At 32.5% G+C, this 20,843-nt stretch overlaps 1 protein-coding gene across 2 annotated transcripts in view; it reads right to left on the bottom strand.

Moving 5' to 3' along the window:
* Window positions 1–592: 592 nt before the first annotated feature.
* The window catches only part of LOC142332011 (nose resistant to fluoxetine protein 6-like), a 38,084-nt gene continuing 17,833 nt past the window's right edge, over window positions 593–20,843 (bottom strand). The window contains exons 8-14 of one of the 2 annotated variants that reach the window (XM_075378072.1): window positions 17,152–17,323; window positions 15,567–15,757; window positions 15,214–15,346; window positions 9,993–10,185; window positions 6,132–6,274; window positions 1,714–1,819; window positions 598–790 (exon numbers count right to left, since the gene is read on the bottom strand). In XM_075378072.1, coding sequence (XP_075234187.1) covers window positions 711–790; window positions 1,714–1,819; window positions 6,132–6,274; window positions 9,993–10,185; window positions 15,214–15,346; window positions 15,567–15,757; window positions 17,152–17,323 — 1,018 coding nt within the window. In that variant the 3' untranslated portion in view covers window positions 598–710. Of the gene's footprint in view, window positions 791–1,713; window positions 1,820–6,131; window positions 6,275–9,992; window positions 10,186–15,213; window positions 15,347–15,566; window positions 15,758–17,151; window positions 17,324–20,843 lie in introns of both variants that reach the window. The other variant, XM_075378073.1, reaches the window with a different exon arrangement.

The following is a 20,843-nucleotide window of genomic DNA, read 5'->3' as shown; positions in this document are numbered from 1 at the left end:
AATATATATTTATGTAAGGATATCTATAATAATTAATATATTCATATATATAAATTATTATATGTATGTATGGATGTGTATGAAACGACTGAGTAATTATTAAACTTTAAAATAATTATTATAAAACTTTACAAACGAAGTATTACCTGGGTGTTTATGTAAAATAAAAATATTTATATTCAAGGGTATTTATTTTATAAACAGGATAAAGCAAATACTGATTTTTATAATAATTTTATTAAAAATTTTTCCGTCTATTTCTCCTGTGAATGTCCTCTTAATTTAATTAATTTATTTTTACGCTTATCTTCGAAACAAAGATTATATATATATTTATAAATTATGTGTGTATATATATATATACATAATTTATACATTTTTATTAAATATACTCGTATGTATTTACATAATTATTTAATTCAAGCATAAATCTGTGTTCTTCATTTTATGATCTCATTGAATTTACAATAATAATAACATTCAATTTCAAAGTGATATCTTAAGTCGATCAAAACAAATAGAAGGAATGTACTTAAAGGATTCTTAGTTTGTCTATATAACTACATAAATATCAACAAACTAATTTAAACGAATTATATTTAACTACTATAATTTAAGATACATTTTTGAATTTATAGAAATATTCTGCTGTATTAGCAACTAATGTCCCATTTACAAAATAATTTAATTCTCTTGACAACTCGTACACATTACGTGGTTTTTTTTTCGTTCTGAGAAATATCACTGAACTTTTCTTCTGGTTTTATTGATGACATCTTAGAATTTTTCTCTGAAATAAAAAACGTAATTTTAGTATATATATATTTATTGATATATTCTCAATATTTGTATACTATAATTTTAGGTTAAGAATATCCATATTATTATCTGAATGCAAATCTTATGTTTAATTCTTTATAAGAACGTAAATTACTTATCTCATTTACATTACATCACGATTTAAAACATATAGTTATTGATGTTAAATAAATACATAGAATGGAGGTAATGCTGTTTCTTGATCGCATAATAACTTGCGATCTATTTAGAGCCTTACACATCAAAGGATGGAATGGAATCATACGAATTTTCCCCCCTCCAAAGAAAATTTTCAAACCCTATGCAGCAAACAATAAAACGAAGCAGAAAGTTTTATGGGATTATAAAAGACCAATTTATTGCTATTATTTGGAAGAAGAAAATATAATAAACATTGTGTATTACTATAATACGCTTGAAAATAAAACAAAAATCGCAGAAAGAAGGAAACATCTGAGTTTTCTCTAAAATCAGCATAATTGTCCTGCTTAATAATGCTAGATATTTTACCGGTAAAAAAAAAACGGGAAGCTATTCCAAAGTCGGGTCCGGATAGGTTGTGACATCAATGTCTGAATCTTGCAACATCGAATTTAATTTGTTTGGCCATGTGTAAACGTTTTACTTGATACAAAGTTTGGCAAACATAAAAAGTTCAGAATTTTGTATAAGAATGGCTCAGACACCTGGATGAAAAATTCTTTATTATTGTTAAAAAAAAAAAAGACAGAATGGTGGGACAGTTAAATGTAGCCGGATATTATGTTGAAATACAGCGTAACTTTTATTTTTGTTTAATAATCAATTTTCTTACACCCGGATCGTCGTTTAATTACTGAATGATCCTAGTACATAATATACAAATACACATTTATTATATTTTTTAATACTTACTTTTAATAATTAATTTTCCAATATTTATAAAAGGTGCCTCCATTAGAATATATAAAATAAATGCCACAATATAGATGATGATAAAGTTGCTAATTGCATCAGTTAACTGAAAAATAATATTTCTATATTACTTACATTGTAATGAAATATAAAAGAACAACAATAATAAAATTTATAAAATTACAATAATTTATTTATTAAGATTAACCTAATTTAAAAATACTATCTAAAAAATTCATACGTAAAAAAATTCAATCAGTTGTAGTGTGCCAAGAGCTCTAATATGTTAACTCATACAGCAAGTAATACTAAATTTCCTACTATGACGTTCAACAATACTAGTTATTTAAATACTGCCTCATACATAATGAAAGGTTGCCTCAACGGACTCCTTAAAATATAAGTATGCACTGACATATGTACTTTATAAATAGTATCAGCTTTATGGAAGGCGTTCAACCCGCATAATACTAAAACTGATATCATATAATTTTACGAATTTAATTTTACTTAGTAGAGATTTATTTAGGACATTGGAACAAGAGACCCATTTTATACAGGTTTGAAATTTTTCTCGGCGATGTAAAATGTTATTTTCTTAAAAACTGCTATAGAAAACACAAAGTTCACGTTTTAGTATTTGTTTTTTCACAACGTCAACGAAATGTTTTTCTTTTTGAATACATCAAATAGGTAGTATAAACAACGCTTTCAAGCTGATGTCATTGAGAATATCATGTATATTTACAATTTTTACCTAAAAAATAGAAAAGTATACGGGTTTATATATTAAATTAAATAATATAGTTGATGTTGACACAATATTTCTTTCTCCATTAATAAGGGATCAAATAAAAATAATTTGATCCGTACTAAAACGTGTGAACTAAATGAAAATTTTTTTTCAGAAGAAAAACAATTTTTTTTAGTTCGCAAAGTTGTTATATTATTAACGAAGTGTTATATCGACATTAAGTTCAAAATAGGATATTTGACCATATGTTTAAAACGCATTCGACCCTCTGGAATTGTTTTGATTAAATTCAGGATAACATTTTCACATAACTATGACTTTAATACAGTGTATATTTCTATTCCTCACAAAATAAACTTTGAACTTAACGAATCCCCAGAAAAAAAGATTCACGCGGTATTACATCGCACTATCTTGTTGCCGATTCACTTCCTATATGAACAATTAAAATAATATTAAACTATTAATTAACGATTAAAATAATAAATTTTTATCGCAACATTATTTCATGTGCCGTACGGCAGGGCCGCCTGTCTGCTTGAACCAATGTCATCCAAAATCATTCTGTCCAAATAAGACCATAAATAAGTTCGTTATTGTTTCAAGGCAACGTTCTAAATCGTAACTGTAATATTCTTTTACGACCTCATTCAAATACTAAAGAAAGGTGGATTGGAACTAAAGAAAGCATGGTGGTGGATTGGAACCACTCCACCACCATGAAATTGCACTAAACTGTCATTCAATATGGGTAAACATGCCGTTTTGAATAAATCAAACATTTTCTATGCCCCAAATTCTACAGTTTTTGTTTGTTGACATCCACTACTGCAGACGTGACCTCGTCGCTGAGGATGATTTTCATTGCAACATCACTGCACGCTTGTTATTTCACATATTGACAAATGTCCAGCTTAAAAGTGGCCGATATCTTCATTGTCTGGATTGGTTAAATCTTCACTAGGTATAGATGCACTCCGTAACCCAAATACGGTCGCGGAAACCGGTTTTCCTAAGTTTTAGTACACAGTATTCATCTATCGCTCACAGCAGCAGTGTTTTCGGTTGAAAGTCCTGCATGTGATTAGTATGTTTTTGTGTCCATTCGAACCCGTTTCTTGAATTTTTTTAATATGACTTTCATAATTCTCCCAAGTGCGTTAAATTCTCGTGTAATTTGCTCAAAATCTCAGACAGCTACTCTTTGTAATATTTAGTGAATTTTAACATTCGACACTCTCTTTTTTTTCTGTTTAGCCTCCGGAACCACCTAAGATATTACGTCAGAGAATGAATGAGTATGACATGTATGAATGTAAACGAAGTGTAATCGTGTACAATCTCAGGTCGACCAGTCCTTAGATGTGTGGTTAATTGAAACCCAACCAACAAATAACACCCGTACCCACGATTTGTAATTCAAATCCGCGTAAAAGTAAGAACCATTACAAGGATTTGAACATTAGAATTCTCGACTTTTAAATTAAATGATTTGCGATGACGAGTTAACCACTAGACCAGTCCAGTGGGCTAACATTCGACACTCGCTCCTCCTCTACGTAACGCTGCATTTTGACCAACCATAACGTATTATGGTGCGAGTGACTTCGCAGTACGCAGCTAATTCTGCGAGAAAAAATAGCATAATTAAATACTCCAAATACCCAAATACGGTTACTTAGGTTTTGGTACACAGTACCCATCTATCGCTCAGAGCAGCAGTATTTTCGGTTGAAAATCCTGCATATGATTAGTATGTTTTTTGTCTCCATTCAAACCTGTTTCTTGTAATTTTTCAATATGTCTTTCATAATTGTCCCAAGTGCGTTAAATTCTCGTGTAATTTGCTCAAAATCTCAGACAGCTACTCTTTGTAATATTTAGTGAATTTTAACATTCGACACACTCTTTTTTTCTGTTGCGGAACCACCTTAGATATTACGTCAGTGAATGAATGAGTATGAGATGTATGAATGTAGATGAAGTGTAGTCTTGTACAGTCTCAGGTCGACCAGTCCTTAGATGTGTGGTTAATTGAAACCCAACCAACAAACAACACCCGTACCCACGATTTGTAATTCAAATCCGCGTAAAAGTAAGAACCATTACAAGGATTTGAACATTAGAATTCTCGACTTTTAAATTAAATGATTTGCGATGACGAGTTAACCACTAGACCAGTCCAGTGGGCTAACATTCGACACTCGCTCCTCCTCTACGTAACGCTGCATTTTGACCAACCATAACGTATTATGGTGCGAGTGACTTCGCAGTACGCAGCTAATTCTGCGAGAAAAAATAGCATAATTAAATACTCCAAATACCCAAATACGGTTACTTAGGTTTTGGTACACAGTACCCATCTATCGCTCAAAGCAGCAGTATTTTCGGTTGAAAATCCTGCATATGATTAGTATGTTTTTTGTCTCCATTCAAACCTGTTTCTTGTAATTTTTCAATATGTCTTTCATAATTGTCCCAAGTGCGTTAAATTCTCGTGTAATTTGCTCAAAATCTCAGACAGCTACTCTTTGTAATATTTAGTGAATTTTAACATTCGACACACTCTTTTTTTCTGTTTCGGAACCACCTTAGATATTACGTCAGTGAATGAATGAGTATGAGATGTATGAATGTAGATGAAGTGTAGTCTTGTACAGTCTCAGGTCGACCAGTCCATAGATGTGTGGTTAATTGAAACCCAACCAACAAACAACACCCGTACCCACGATCTGTAATTCAATTCCGGGTAAAAGTAACTACCTTTACAAGGATTTGAACATTAGAATTCTCGACTCTGAAATTGACTTATTTGCGATGAAGAGTTAACTACTGGACCAGCCCAGTGGACTACCATTCTACACATGCTCCTTCGTTACATAATGCTGCATATTGACCAACCATAACGTATTAATTCTAACGTGTGACTTCGCAGAACAAAGGCAATTCTGCGGAAAACATTAGCATAATTCAATGCTTACGGTAATTTTGTGGCTGTCTTTATATATGATGACGTTATTCAAAGATTGCACACATAAATCGGCAACGAAGTTGCGATGTGAATATAAACAAAAAGAGCACTTTTAAACGTAATTGGAGGTAATATTTTTTTTACAAGCTATGATAAGAGAAATATTACCCATGATTTCTTCTGTGTAAAAATATTGAAGCTATACCAAATACGTGAGGCACAATTTATGAGAAAAATTTGGTATAAAACGTTTTATTCCTACATCATCGAAACATTTAAGATCTGGTATTATATAATCTGGATATTGTCGTGGTATTGTCGATGAATAGGATCTTTTTTTTTTGGCCGCCTGGACCACCGTTACGTATTGATTGCTTCACAGTATGAGAAGAATGTCAAGTAGCGTGTGGAAATGCCAAAATCATCCGTTATTATTTATTTTAGGATTGTGGAAAAATTCGTATATTACTGAATATTGTTTCTGCCTCAGTTAAATCAATTTTAGTTTGAAATAAAATTAAATATCTAAATTTTTATTTGGGTTTCGTTGGCATCTGTAATAAAAATTAATTTCCTTACAATAAATTTCCTACAAATTTACAATCAAGCTGTAATAATTGAGAGAAAAGAAGTAATAATTGATTGTACTTATTCTTATACTAATGGTACAACTTAGGTAAATAAATGTCTTACCACCCTCGTATATGAAATTTGTCCAGAAATTAATAATCCACCAACAAAATAACACATAATAATAAAATGGAAATTATATACCATAAAATTCAGTTTTGCAATAATTTGAAACGGTTGCCATGACAATATTTTACTGATAATACCTGTAAATGAATTATTAAATGCGTTATAAAATAAAATAATTAATAAAAAAATAAAATTCATGAGTAGGATAAATTATTTTTAAGTAAAATTTTAGTTAAAAATAGTTACATATAATAATACATTATAATTATGAATATATAATTATAAATGTTTATATAATGTATAATTATAATGCATTATAATTATGTTTATTTATACATAGAATTCAGTATAACTTTGTGTCAAAATGTTTTTACAGCTGCTAAATCAATTGTTCCGAATCCAATTTGAGATTATCTGATTTTAAGATGAATGAAGTAGTCACTTCTCCTGTTTTATTTGGCTGCATTTTACATTTTATCAAAGGGCAATACTATATTATAAGCATTCGTTTACAACACTGCTATGTATGCATCATAAATCAATACATCACAATATATTTTTCTTATCAGTTCTTTCATTCATGTAAAAAAAAATCCGTGAATTCTTAAATAATTCAGAAATTATTTTATTCGATCTAAAAGAAAAATAAGCCTGCCTTTTTTTCTAAAGGAGATCACAATTTCTTTGATGTTGTCAACGCAGTAATGGAGGTAGTTGACAAGGCGGCGGCCGGTACCCGGAAGACCAGGCTCATACCAATCGTAATATTTCTCGATGTGCAGAACGCATTCAAGTTCCTCAGTTGGGAATCTATATTTCGGACGCTGAGGTGGTTGGGCGTTAGTGGTTACGGTGGAGGATTGTGCAGGATTATCTCGACGATCGGTGACTTGTATGTAGGCTGGGGAATAACGAACTGTGGTTACGGTCTACGCGTGGGGTGTCCAAAGGCTCTGTCTTGGGACTCCTCCTGTGGCACGCGGTCTATTATGAGTTACTTCGGCTGCGAAGTACTGCGAAGTGCGAGGTAACAGATTTCCTTCGGTCCCGAAGGAAATCTGTTTTCGTCCCAATAGCGGGGAGAAGGGCGCTGGCGCTCATCGCGATCAACATCGACGGAGACGTGGTCCAATCGAGGGAAACCACCAAGTACTTGGGAATGTGGCTGGACCACAAGTGATCCTTCACCCATCATGTAAAAGATGTTAGCGAATAGGCGGGACGAATGGTGCAGCGTCTGGCTAGGTTGCTCCCAAACGTTGGAGAACCACGAGCATCGAAAAGAAGGCTGTATTCACACGTGGTCAATGTAACACTTCTCTACACCGTTCCGGCGTAGAAGAAAGCCATGGAGCTCTACTACGCTGAAGGGCGCAACAGGAGAATCCTAGAGCGGGTACTGCGCCGCACGGCCCTCAAGGTGGCATAAGCATATGTCTCGGTGTCGACAGAAGTGGTGCTGATGATCACGGGGCACCCACCTCTTCAGCAACTGGCACAGGCTCTAGTGTTGGGCCACCGGGGAGTTATCAAGCGGGACATACATGCAGCACTGTTTCGAGATTGGCAAGCTAGATGTGATGATCCACCAACGGCAGGTGGACGCACCGCTTTATGACAGATATAAAGCCGCGGGCCAGTAGGGGGTTTTGTGAGCAGAACTACTGGTTCACGCAATGCTTGACCGGCCATGGGTTCTCCCGCACCTACCTGCGTTGTAGGAGTAGAGCGATGACCCCTATTGTCTTTACTGCGGCGACCCGGGTACCCCGAACACGTGGTGTTCTGGTGCCCACAGTGGATTGATTACCGCCTAGCTTGCTCGGCGATTACCCGATCGTCCAACATGGAGAACATCATCGCCACCATGTTGCAGAGCACCAAAAGCTTTGACACCATCGCAGGGTTCGTTGCGAGAGTTCTACAGGAGAAGGACCGGGAGGCTGGGGGATGATAGACAGCCCTCTGCGGAGCTGCCGTTTGCACGTGTTTGCACGAGTGGGTCGTAGCGATATGGCACGGGGACTCTAGCACCCCCGAGCGAAAAAGACTGAGTCTCGGCGAGGATGCCCAACTGGAGGTGTCCCCGTTAGAGGCTTTGGCATAAAAACCGAGTCTTGGCTCCCGAGCTCAGTGTGGGGACCCAAGGACGGCATAGACGGGCCTGGTAGATCCCGCTCTTGGGTTTTGAGGCGGGCGCAAAGTTAGATTCGACCGGTGGGCCGAGACATGGAGGCCCGTTAGAGTAAAGGACGCTCCCCTGGGCTGTGTAATACTCAACTGCAGGATCCATTCCGGGAGAGAAGAAGAAAAAAATCACATCACATTTTCAAGTTGCTATATCATTAAAAAATAATACGATATCATGACGTGGGCTGCAAATGAATTCGCACTCCCACGAATCTAACGTAAATATATTAATCTCGATGTACTGCGTGCTTTGAGATTGCATATTTTCACTGCTGCCAGAAAGCTTTCCCGTTACGGAGGGGTGTCTTTCCCTACGGGGTTGTGATGCTGCCAAAAACTCTCTTATTATGTGTGAATGTACCCCAATAATGGGATTCCAAAATTTAATTTTTGAATTTTTTTTTGTTTTCGATGAGTCGGAGGAACCCCATTTACGGGCAAATTGTCGAACTTACTAACAGGTTCCGCAAGATGTTGTTAAGAGTGTTTAGTTGTGCAAGCGCTCTACTGACTAAACGTTCTATTTCACCGATACTCAATGAGATAGGAGGGTAATTGCTGGAACCGGCCCTCTCGGGGCCGGTCTAGCAATTAACCAATTATTGAAATAAATGAGTTTACCGAAACGTTCACAGCCACTGCTACAAACATAACATAGATCATTTTAAAATTAATTGCTAGAACGACAGATAAAAAAAAAACAATATAATATTGTTTATTATTACTTTATCCGTAAATAAATACTTAACAATATTAGTAGTTCAGTGTATGAAAATTAACACTTTCGACATAAGACCCAAAAAATCTATTATTTTAACCTATTTGAAGCATCAGTGTTACTATATCATATTTAAAACTTAAATTCACCTTCGTAATCGTTCATCTAATATTTTATATTTATATGTACCTCCACTGGGATCATATTAGGAAGAAGAGGAATTTGCTTGAAATTAAGCTTAGGAAAGTGTATTGTGTGTTTGGTAAAAGATCACAACATTCTTTATCCAACGAGGTTCTGCTCCACAAGGCTTTCTTGAAAATTATATGGACGTACGGTATTGAATTCTGGGGAACGGCCAGTAACACCAACGTGGTCATACAACAGTTTCAGAACCAACTTCTACGGAACATAACTAACGCGCCGTGGTTCGTGAGGATTGATGAAAACCGTTTAAGGGAGGCATTCCATACGCTTGAGAGGAAGTTGAATGTCTAGTTTCGAGGTATGTGTTCAGGATGGATAATCAAATTAATCATCTCGCTATGAATCTGCTAGACAACAGCGAGGAAGTTAGAAGTCTAAAAAGCTCTATGCATTTACATTATGGATGAACACTATAATGATCCGGTTTGCTGGCTTGGTGATCACGTTCATAGTTTTTTGACTGTTTGAAAGGTACTTTTTCGTTTACTGTTCTGATTAAAGTTGTTATTTAGTTTGTTTTAATGTTTAACGGAACATTTAAAGGCACTATCAAATGCTATATTATTTATGTTATACTGTTGTTTATGCAATTTTTTTTTTTGTTTTTCTGTAGGATTATCATTGGATGGTCCTCTTTCACGTGATAGTCAGTTATATTGCTCACTTATAGCTTATTTGAAGAAGCTGATTGTAAATAAATAAAGGAATTCAATAAAATAAAAACATATATATATATATACCTCCACTACCGAGTTCGCATACAATTATAATCCAACATATTCCAAAACCATTTATAATTCTGTAAAAACCATTGTGTAAGGAATGTATAATGTTGTTGTATTCATCGTCAGACTGTTCCATAAAATATTTCATCGAAACAAAATTATAGATTTGAATCAATAGCGTTATACTCCATCCAGCAACGAGTGTAACCTAAAATAAAGTAATAAAATAAAAAATAATATTCCATTAAACGACATTTCTCTTTATAATTTTTTAATTCTAATAATACTAAATCGATGATGATTGCAATTAGCATATTCTTTAAATCCTTTACTTTGTTGAATTATATTTGTTTGAAAAACTCTATAATTAAGTGATATCTGTAATATAAATATATATTATTATGATATATAATTCTATATATAATATAGAATACCTGATTAATATTTATAGCTATCCGTAAAACATATACTTGTGTCTAAAAAACACTAATATACATAATAAAACTGATTTATTTTTTCTGTAGGTTGAACAATTCACTGCATAGTTCTTTGCAGTTTATTGATCTGTAAACAGAGTCATTCTATCATTCTTATTTTTACACAAATGTCGCATTAAAGGGCTATAAATATTAATATAACTAGTATTGCTGGATGTCATGCACTTACACCAAAACCTCCCAGTAGAAGTTTTCCTTTTGAAGGTAGCCTTAGATACATTTAGAATTAAAAACAGAAATCATCTATAATACTTTTACTCCATTTGCCTTTGCAACAATTCTCCATTACTGGGAATATCTTTATTGGAACGATCATCGAGTTTCATTTACTGTGCCAATATTTGGCGGAAAAATATTAAGATACGAATCCAAGAAATTGAATTTTAGTGATTACATCCCACAACTTTATATGAATTTATCAGTTTATTTACAATATCATGGCCATTTTGTCATTTATGGAATAAGAAAATCTTCTCAACCGTTTTCAAACAGTGTCCAAGCAGTAAAATATTCATCCTTCAATTCAGAGTTAAGTATTTTATTTCAGACCGTTCACTTATTTATAAGCCAAAAAAATGGTTTCTTTAACTTTTATCTCACTTACTTTTTCCGAATTTCTGCCGTAAAGAAAAAAATCCTTGAATTTATTTCCTCATATCTTTCAGAAAACCTTTGATTAATCCTATTTTAATAAGAAGTGAGGGTAAAAATTTTATTTCTAGTATAACGACAGGTTCTTGAATGATATTTATTACCCAGGAGTTTATTTCTTTAGATTCTTTCACTATTTTACCTCATAATACTCTTCCCTAGTTCAGATATTCCATTCCCAAATAAAACAACAGTATATTATATATCCTAGCTGAATCAATGAAAATGCGCTATTCCTCAGATTCAGGAGACTTCACTAATTGTAACATAAACTCATTAAAATTTAATTAATAAACTGAGTAATTTTCTTCAGTAAAGCATTGAGAAAAATCTTCCTGCTAGGTTCGGTACCTCAAAATTTTTGTATTACTTATCAAAGTACAAACTAAATTTTTTATAAAGTAAAATTTATAAGCTTTTAATGATGTTATTGGTTTAATGTTTTTCTTGTGAAATTTTATAGTGAAATTACCACACACGTAAGAAAAATTATCTTAATCCTTTACATATTTACGAGGTTTTATGAAACATCACTGTTCACTCAATATCGATATCAAAAGAACAGAAAGAATTATACTATTATTATGTAATTAATAATGCCACTAAGCAATGTAGTGTCTCTGAGTTGTAAAAAACATAATGACTTATGAGCGCTTCCATAGAAATGTCTGGTTTTGTAATAATTGTGTTATGACTAAAGTTATTTTTTCATGATTAAAATGTGATTAGTAAAGTAAAAATTATCTCCTGAGCACATGAATATAAAGGAATCATATAAAATGAAAAAAATACATGTATAATCATGCAGAAAATAATATAATAACAGGACCATTATAATGAACCATTATTGGGTTTCTTACAGTTTTAAGAAGAAAGAAAATAATTGAAGAAAGAAAAATCTAGAAGGAACTAAAAGAGATTCTTTTCTTAGAGTAACATTCCGTCTAACAATCTCTTCTTAATGACACCTTCAAAACCTCTTGTTCCAGAAGTGTTACAGAACCGGAAAAAGATATATAGAAAAACGTAAGGGCGCGGAAAATAAAATTATTACTCTTCAACAATTAAAAGGACAGGCCAAAAACTGGTGTCACGGATCAGAGGACAAAGTCCGTACTTTTGCAAAACCGTGTTGTGGTACAATCGTGATGATAGCGATATCAGTAAACCTGAGTAACAACGAGTGAAGAGTACATCATGAGTATTACAGTGTTGACCGTTGTTAAATATAAGAAGTTGTTCGGTGCGTTATTGGTAAGCAGAAGTGTAAGTGAGAGTACTCCATTCATAAAGTGTAGGATAGTTTTATTGTAAACAGTAAAGTAATAATTTTTGCAGAAATTGAATTATATGAACATTACACTTTTCTCTAGTGTTATCTTGTTGTTAGCGTAATATTAGTTTCTACAAGTCATTATAACATTTTATTAATTTTATTATTATCATAATTATTATTAATTTAATATGTTTTCAGAGTAATAAATAATGTTTCTAAGAAATTTTTATTTTCGTTAGTCGCTCAATATAGAACCGATAATACGTGGCAATATGAAAAATTTTCAAATCAAAAATTTTAGAATTTTTCAAAAATTGATGGAAAAGTACTGAGAGAAAATCGTTTTTAACAATAAAGAGAAAAAAATTTAAACATCCATTTAAAAATGGATTACCCAGTTAACATAAATAGAAAATATTCAACAAAATAATACGTAGAAAGTTGTCTATTTTCGTAAGATCACAATGAAAAGAACGGGGCGCAACCTCAGTTCTATTTTGCACATTTACTTTTTTAGTTCATCCATGCAGATTTGCTAGATGTTGTATATTGAAGCTATCATTTCCATTTCGCATCGAAACGTTTATCATAATTAAAGTATTCATGTAGATATTGAATATGAAAGGGCGCCCCCATTCTTTTCATTTGATCTTGTAAAAGTAAACTCTATATATATATATATTGCTGAAAAAAAAAATTATTTTCTATTTAACGGGTAATGCATTTTGTAAAGTTTTTAAAAATATTCTTATTTTATTTTGTACTTTTTTTTTAGTACGATGTTCATTTACGGGAGTTTTCGTAATTTCGTTCAAAGGTATTCAAAGCGTTACGCTGCTTTATCGACTACGTCGACGATGTTAATCTCAAAAACCTACTGCGTAGTGTAGTATTCTTCACCTTCTGCGCATGTAGACTACTGTTCTGCACCTTCCGCGTATTAAAAACAGTTCAGCAAGTGGTAACCGTGAAGTCAGATAAGAAAAGGACGTAAAAATAGCCTTGTTTCATGTTCAAATATTAATTAACAAAATTTGTGTTACGGTACAATTAACATGTTTACAACGTTTACATAAATTCAAAGCTAGCGCGACACATTAACACACACGCGCGCGCGCACATCCCTTTAAAAATGTAGTGATTACTTGAATTTCCTGCATAAAACAATAAGGGAAAAATTAATTACAACAAAAAACATGGTTTTAGTTGAATACAGATTTATATAACTACAGAATGGCACCCAAAATGATGCAACATTTGGTTTTGTTAAAATATATTTATTTGAATCTCAATAAAGAAAGGTAAAAACAATGTGTTTACTACATACCTGAAGATTATGTTCTGCTTATTACCTGTTCAATGTGACCACCATCACGTCTGAACATATTAAAAAAAAAAAGATTGTAGCAAAAAACATTGCCTATCCTCAAAGATATATTTATTATCATAAACCAAATGTTTTAATTAAACTAAATAAACAAAGAATAGAAAAAATAATCAAATATTATAAAGAAAATAGGAAAACAATGGAGAATTAAGACAATATTCACGAACACATACGAAGTAGTTAAAATTAAATCACTCGAAAACAAGCCATACTGAGTTAAAGAAAAGATTATTACTCTATAACAAGCAGCAAAAAAAATATTGGGAATCTCCAATTTAAAATCGAAATAACCAAGCAAATCTCAGAAAATAAATGAAATCTAGGTGGACAAGATGTATTTATAATACAAAATAAAAGAAATAAACGATGAATAAAAAACAAAAGCGATGAGAAGGTAGAAAATTCAAAAACACCCAAACAAAAAAATAAAATCTACGACTACCTAAACGTTTTTTCACTGTTCCTGTGTTCAAAAAAGAATGCACCTATTATTTAATGACTTGAAATAGCGGACCGTACCGTAATTCTCGGAGCGTGATGCACCTTATTATGAAGCACGTGAGGATTTTCCAAAGCCCAAAAAGCACATTTTGTTTATTAACAATCCCGTCGAGGTAAAAATGTGCCTCATCTGAATACCAAACATTCTTCAACAATACGTCTTGGTTCACAACCCATTCAGCGAATGCCGTTATTTGAATTTTTTCGTCGAGCGTTAATTTCAACACTGTTATTGTGTATGAATAGAAATGAAAATCGGTTTTTAAAATTCGCTGCACAGATCGCTTAGAAATCCCAAGCTGTGCTGCTGCTTTTCTCGTTGATTTGCCAGGGCTCCTCAACAACACTACTGTGACAGCTTAGACATTCTGTGGAGAAGGAAAATCGGCAGGCCGTTCGCGCTTACTCTCAAATACTGAACCATCACTATTAAATTTTTCGTAAATTCTACCAATATTTTTTAAATGAAGGCAACCACCGAATTTGAAAATGTGTATGAAACCTTCTTTGTGTAAGCACCACGCTCTTGGTTTCATTAAAAAAACAGCACAGACTTTACGCCCTGTTCAACAGTCGGTCGGTCTTCCTTTGTCAACCGTCTTTGAACGATATACAAATAGCGCACTCAGATCGGGAAGAAACTAATATTCATGAACTACTATAAAACACATTACTAATTAACGTAACCAATTATCGCCACAAATATAAATGTTGAATCATTTTATGCGCCAGCCTGTACTTTAAGTTTAACAGTTTAATGTAGAATAATAGTGATTACGGAACCAAGGCAAAGGAAAATTAGTAAACAAGGAAAATTGTTATAATGAAAAATGTTATTTTACGTGAAAGATGTTATAATGAAGATAAGTAGAAAAATCCAATTTGTAAACCACAAAATACAAATTTATAAAATTATAAACCTACCTTTGAAAGTCGTAGTGATGTCCGTTCTTTGATTTTGTATAAAAGGTAACCCAAATATAACCCCATTACCCAAACTCCAATTCTACCATAGGTTGAGAAGTATAGAGTAAAAGATTTTGTTGTCCGTAGATCACTTAAAATAAAGAAAAAATACTCTTTTTAATAATAGTTGAATTACATTCAATTATATTTCAAATAATAATTATTTTAGTTTAATAAAAACAGTAAAACTTAATTTTATTGATCTATGTAATAATAATAATCAATTGTTCTATGAGCAGCCAATATTTTATTTTACTTTACTCGCTAATTTTAGGTGTACAGTCAAGTAAAAAATTTAGGAAAACACTAACCGGTCATAGACGGATCCTGCTCTGTATTCATTTATGTAAGATGAATACGACGTAAATAAACCTGATAATAATATTATTAGTGGCGCAAATATTTTACGAAAAACTTTCCATTTTATTAATGGAAATATTAATAACGGAGAAATTATGTACAGCTGGGTATCAACTGCCAAATACCAATCCATGGTCATACACTGAAAAAAAAAAAAAAAAAAAATAGCAATGTTGTGTAATTTACAATGAAATCATAAGTAAACAAAAAAAGCTTACAAATAACTGATTTTTCTACTTTGTGATCAGTAAAAATATTTATATATGTCATAATCTTTCAGACAATCCGATAACAACTGTTCTCATAATTATTAATTATTATGTGTAAATTTTATATAAATCTTTTTGTTCTTTTACGTTGTTTGTTGCCAGGTAACCTGGAAAATTTACCGCTGAGAAACATTAATTTCCACTGTAGTTAATAATTTTTCACGGATCTTGTGCACATATACTTACCGCAAGGTAACTAACTTCATTTATTGCTGACTGACTAACAGTTCATATTTTATTAATTTACTTAATATTTGTAATTGCATTAAAAATGCAATTACTTTTTTAATGGTGAATTTTATTTTTCAGTTTTAGATTAGATTTGCTTGGCAGATAGAGCTAAAAACAAAGAGGCATCTAGGTCCCTTCTTTTGAAGAGGTGTGGTTGGATTTTAAAAAAAAAAAGAATAAATATAAGGGTTATTTTTATAAGCTTTGTAAGTTAAAAATTTGCTTTAATATAATTTCTTCTAAACTGCCGCTAAAGAAAATCGAAATTGTTTTTTTCGCAGTATACTTTCTTATTTTTTCTTTAAACAAATTAATACGATTAATGTGTCAAGTACAGAAATCTTTGAGCCAAATTTAATGAAAATGTTATTAGTCTGTCTTAAGATAAATAGCTGTACAACTCATATACGTACATATTCACATATACATTTTTTTTTTTTTGGTCTAAAAAAGATTGGTTGTACCGGAAAATGTTAATATGTGCAAGAAAACCCGGAACCCCTTTTTGACATGATCACTGAGATTCTAACTTTTGGACGCAGAGACTTATTTTGATATCGAAAAGATACACGGGTATTCACTGAGTAATTTACCGATCTGCCAAAACCATCTGTTCAGTATCAATCAGCATGCATTCTGTAAACACATGCAAACAATAGAGAAGCTGAAAACTGAAAATGCTACTTTGCAATTATACATAGTACAGTTACGGATAATTTTACGGGTGTTTCTGGGTGTGTGGAGTGCAAATCTACTCTTAGAATTACCCCACCATAAATCTCTTCTAACCTGAGCCGCTAATATCAGCACGTTCAATCTTTTACAAGTGCAGCCCTATAATATTTAACGTAACATAATATCCATGACGGCATCTATAATCTACCATAGTAAAACAAAATTCAGAAACATGCTTTGTTTCCACCGGCTGGGATTTATTTCCAGTAACTGAGCTGTGTAAAAATAGTAAACATAGAAATAGTAATAAGAAAAATAATATTTATAAAGTAATACTATAAATAATACTGGCACAACTTACCATTTCTTCTAAATTCACGAAGTTGTTTATAAACAAGAGATTGGTCCATACACTATTTGCACAGGTATGTTTAATTGTACCTGCTTTGTGTTTAACTAATGGACCACTTTTTATAGCATGAGAATATAATATAAAGATAACAATTTTCTGAAATACGAGTGCTGGATATATCCTGCAAAATATGAATTTGTTAATAACTTGATATTAAGAAATACTTTTTATGAGTAATACAGTACTGTGAATACATAAGAAAGAGGAAAAAATTGTTTGGGTATCTAATCTCTTTACGTCTCATTAATTTTAAATCCAATACCAAAGTTCCAATTTATATCTCCTCGTTCCACATATTCTCAAATAAAAATTAACAAAACTGTATGACACCAGATTTAATTTTTTTTTTAACTACTCCACAAATATTTCCTACGTTCCTTTTTCTTTGTTCTGAACTTTATATAATTGTGATATTTACATGAAAAATCGCTTTTATTTTCTACTACAGAATCCCTTGCTTTTTTTTATCATTCATGTTTAGTTACAAAGATGTTACGATCCGCACAAAAATATCCAAGGATGTATTTTGTTAATTTCTTTATATCATTCATACCTGAATCATTCTTTTTATTCAGGTATACAATAAAAAAATTGGCGGAATTCCATTTCATTAGCATTTTTTTTACGGGTACTTCCTCCTTTACAATATTATATATATATATTGTTTAAGATATGTACTAAGGACATAAAACTTTCATCAAAGTTTCAGAACATGCTCTTCTGGTGAAAATAATTAAAAATCTTTATATAAACATAGGTCCGGAAACTCTTTGTTTCTAGAGAATTATTGCTAGAGAAAGATTTCGCACGGATTTTAGCTATTCTAATAAAAAGTAGGACTTTTCTGATCCGAATCAATTTTTTGAATCCGAATTAAGGAGTAAGGTTGGTGGTTTCTTATATAATTTGATAGCCTTTAAGGTATTCAACGTAAAAAATATAAAATTTGTTGTCGAAAAACAAGTTATTTTTAGGTTTGTAGGAAAATAGTTTTATTAAATGACTAATAAATGCGGACGATTTTGTAACAAAACTTGTAGAAGGGAACTCCCTTCTACAAGTTTTGTTATATTCTGAGAAAATTAATGTTATTACAGCCAATAAAATGGAAATAAAAACTTTTAAAAGTCGGCTTTTAATGAAGCAAAACAAACGAAAAATAAACAGAAAATTGTTTTGTTCTTTCTGTACTTAATAAATATTCTTTTAAACATTTCTCGGAGTATCTGCATTTACCACAGAAAGCGTCATTTCAAACGAGTTCCTTTTTTTGAACGCAAAATAAATCGTCGTGTTAATGGTGAACATTGTGTTACTCAACATCTTCTGCGTTGCCCAGGCACTAGTACAACGTGAATTTCATATCGCGCTGGTTTGTCAAAAATAAAGTGTACATCCTATGGGAAAAAAAATAAATATCCTTTCCTTCTGAATTTGCGGCCAAAAGATTATCCCCTGGCCATTAAAATTCTGTAATTGGCTTCTAGACAACGCTGATAATGTAAATTCAGTATTTTTTTTTCTATTACTTTTAATACCATAATGGATCACTTTAGTTTTTTTTGGCAAGTTCTTTCTTGTCTTGCTGATTTGTTGATTTTTAGCTTTTCTTTTTTGCCAGTAATTTCTAAGGGTTTCAGATCTTCTTGCCCTTTCTTGTTCAGAGTACACCCGGCTTATTGTTTTCTTGGGTTTTGATAGGAATCTTGTTTCTTTATTTTTTAATTTCTCATAGTTTCCGGTTTTCGTTTTTAGGTTTTCACGGGTTATGTCTAATTCCTCCATGTCTTTCTGTACTTCGTATAACCAGTTCGGTATGCTTTTCTTGTTCCAGAATAGTTCGATTATCCGTCTGATAAGTCTGGTCTCTTGCGTTCTGACAATATGTCCTACAAAGGAAATTCTCTTCTTTCTAAATTTATTAGTTATCGGGATGATAGTTTTGTAAATCTCTTCTTTTGGAATAATTCTCCAAATCCCGTCTTTTTTTAATGTTTTTCCCGATGCATCGTCGTAGAATCTGTCTTTCAATCTTTTCCAGTTTGTCGGTAAACCTTGTCTGGTACGGTCCAAATATGGTTTCGCATCCGTAAAGTATTTCTGGTCGGATAACTGAGTTATAATGTCTTATTTTTGTGTTTATGGACATGCATTTTTTGTTATAGATGTTTTGTGTTTTTATTGTGGCTTTGATGAGTTTATTTATTCTTTCATTCCAGTTTGGATTTTCTTGAAGGTTGTGTGTGATGTTTTCCCCCAAATATTTAAAGTTTTCTACTAGTTCTATGTCATTATTGTTTACTTTTACTTTGCTTATGCATAGTGGGTCTCTCACCATAATTTTGGTTTTTTCGTATGAAATTTTTAGACCGATTTTTCCTGCAATCTCTTCCAGTGTTGACAGTTGGTATCTGGCCTCTTCTATATTTTGGGATAGTAGGGCTAAATCGTCCGCAAAGCCTAGGCAATTTACTGACATACCTTTTCCAATTTTAACGTTGTCTTTATTTATTTTTTTCCAATCTCGTATTATAAATTCAAGGGCACAGTTGAATAAAAGCGGTGACAGTCCATCTCCTTGTCTCAGTCCTGTTTTGATGTCGAATGGATCAGATATTTCTCCTTCGATTTGGTATCCGTTAGTGTTAGTCCGATGATTTTGACTAGTTTTGGGTGAAGCCCTTAATTTCTCAGGATTTTTAGCAGGGATGCTCGATGTACACAATCTATGCTTTCTTGAAATCAATAAAAGTCACTACTAGTTGTTTATTCCTTAGTTTATGATACCCTATAATTAATTTTAAATTTAGAATTTGTTCTGGGCAGCCTCCTAAATCCCCCTTGGTATTCCCCTAGTTCTTGTTCCAGTTGGTCTTTGATTCTGTTGTAAATTATTCTTGATAGAATTTTGTAAGTGCAATCTAGTAAGGAAATTCCCCTATAGTTGTCAGGGTTGGTTTCATTACCTTTTTAATATAAAGGGTGGATTATTGCGGTTTTCCATTCTTCCGGAAATTCCTCTTTGTGCCATATTTTTACCATTTCTTTGTGGAGATTTCTGTATACTTTTTCTGGCGCGTTCTTCCATAATTCTGCAGTCAGGAAATTTTCTCCACTTGCTTTGTTGTTTTTCATTTGCTTCAGAGCTATCTTTACTTCTGCTAATGTTAGTGGAAGGATGTTTTCTCTTGGTGTTTTAATCTGGGTATTTGTGTTTATTTCCAGAAGTTCTTTTGGTACCTCACAATTCAGAAGTTTTCTAAAGCTTTCTCTCATGATGTTGGCATTTTCTTTATCAGTGTGTGCCAGATTTCCTTCTGAATTTCTTAACATTAGTGTTGGGGCATTAAATGTAGTGTTCTGCAGTTTTTGTAAGTTTTTGTAAGATTGTCTTGTATTATTTTTATGGAAGTCTTCCTCAATCTGTTCTAGTAATTTCTGGTGATACTCCCTCTTTTGATTTCGGATTATTTTTTGTGCGAGTTTTCTTTGCATTATTAGTTTTTGTTGGTTCTCTTCTGTCTTTCTTGATTGGAAGATCAACCAAGCCTTGTGTCTGTTTGCCAGTGCTTGATCATAGATAATGTTCCACCACTGGTGTTTCCTTTTTTTATCTGGCGGTGCAATTTCTGATGCTATTT

Source organism: Lycorma delicatula, chromosome 11, assembly GCF_047948215.1.
Source record: "Lycorma delicatula isolate Av1 chromosome 11, ASM4794821v1, whole genome shotgun sequence".
Lineage (NCBI taxonomy): Eukaryota > Metazoa > Arthropoda > Insecta > Hemiptera > Fulgoridae > Lycorma > Lycorma delicatula.
The sequence above is the reverse complement of the archived record's forward strand: the minus strand, read 5'-3'. Positions and strand labels throughout refer to the sequence as shown.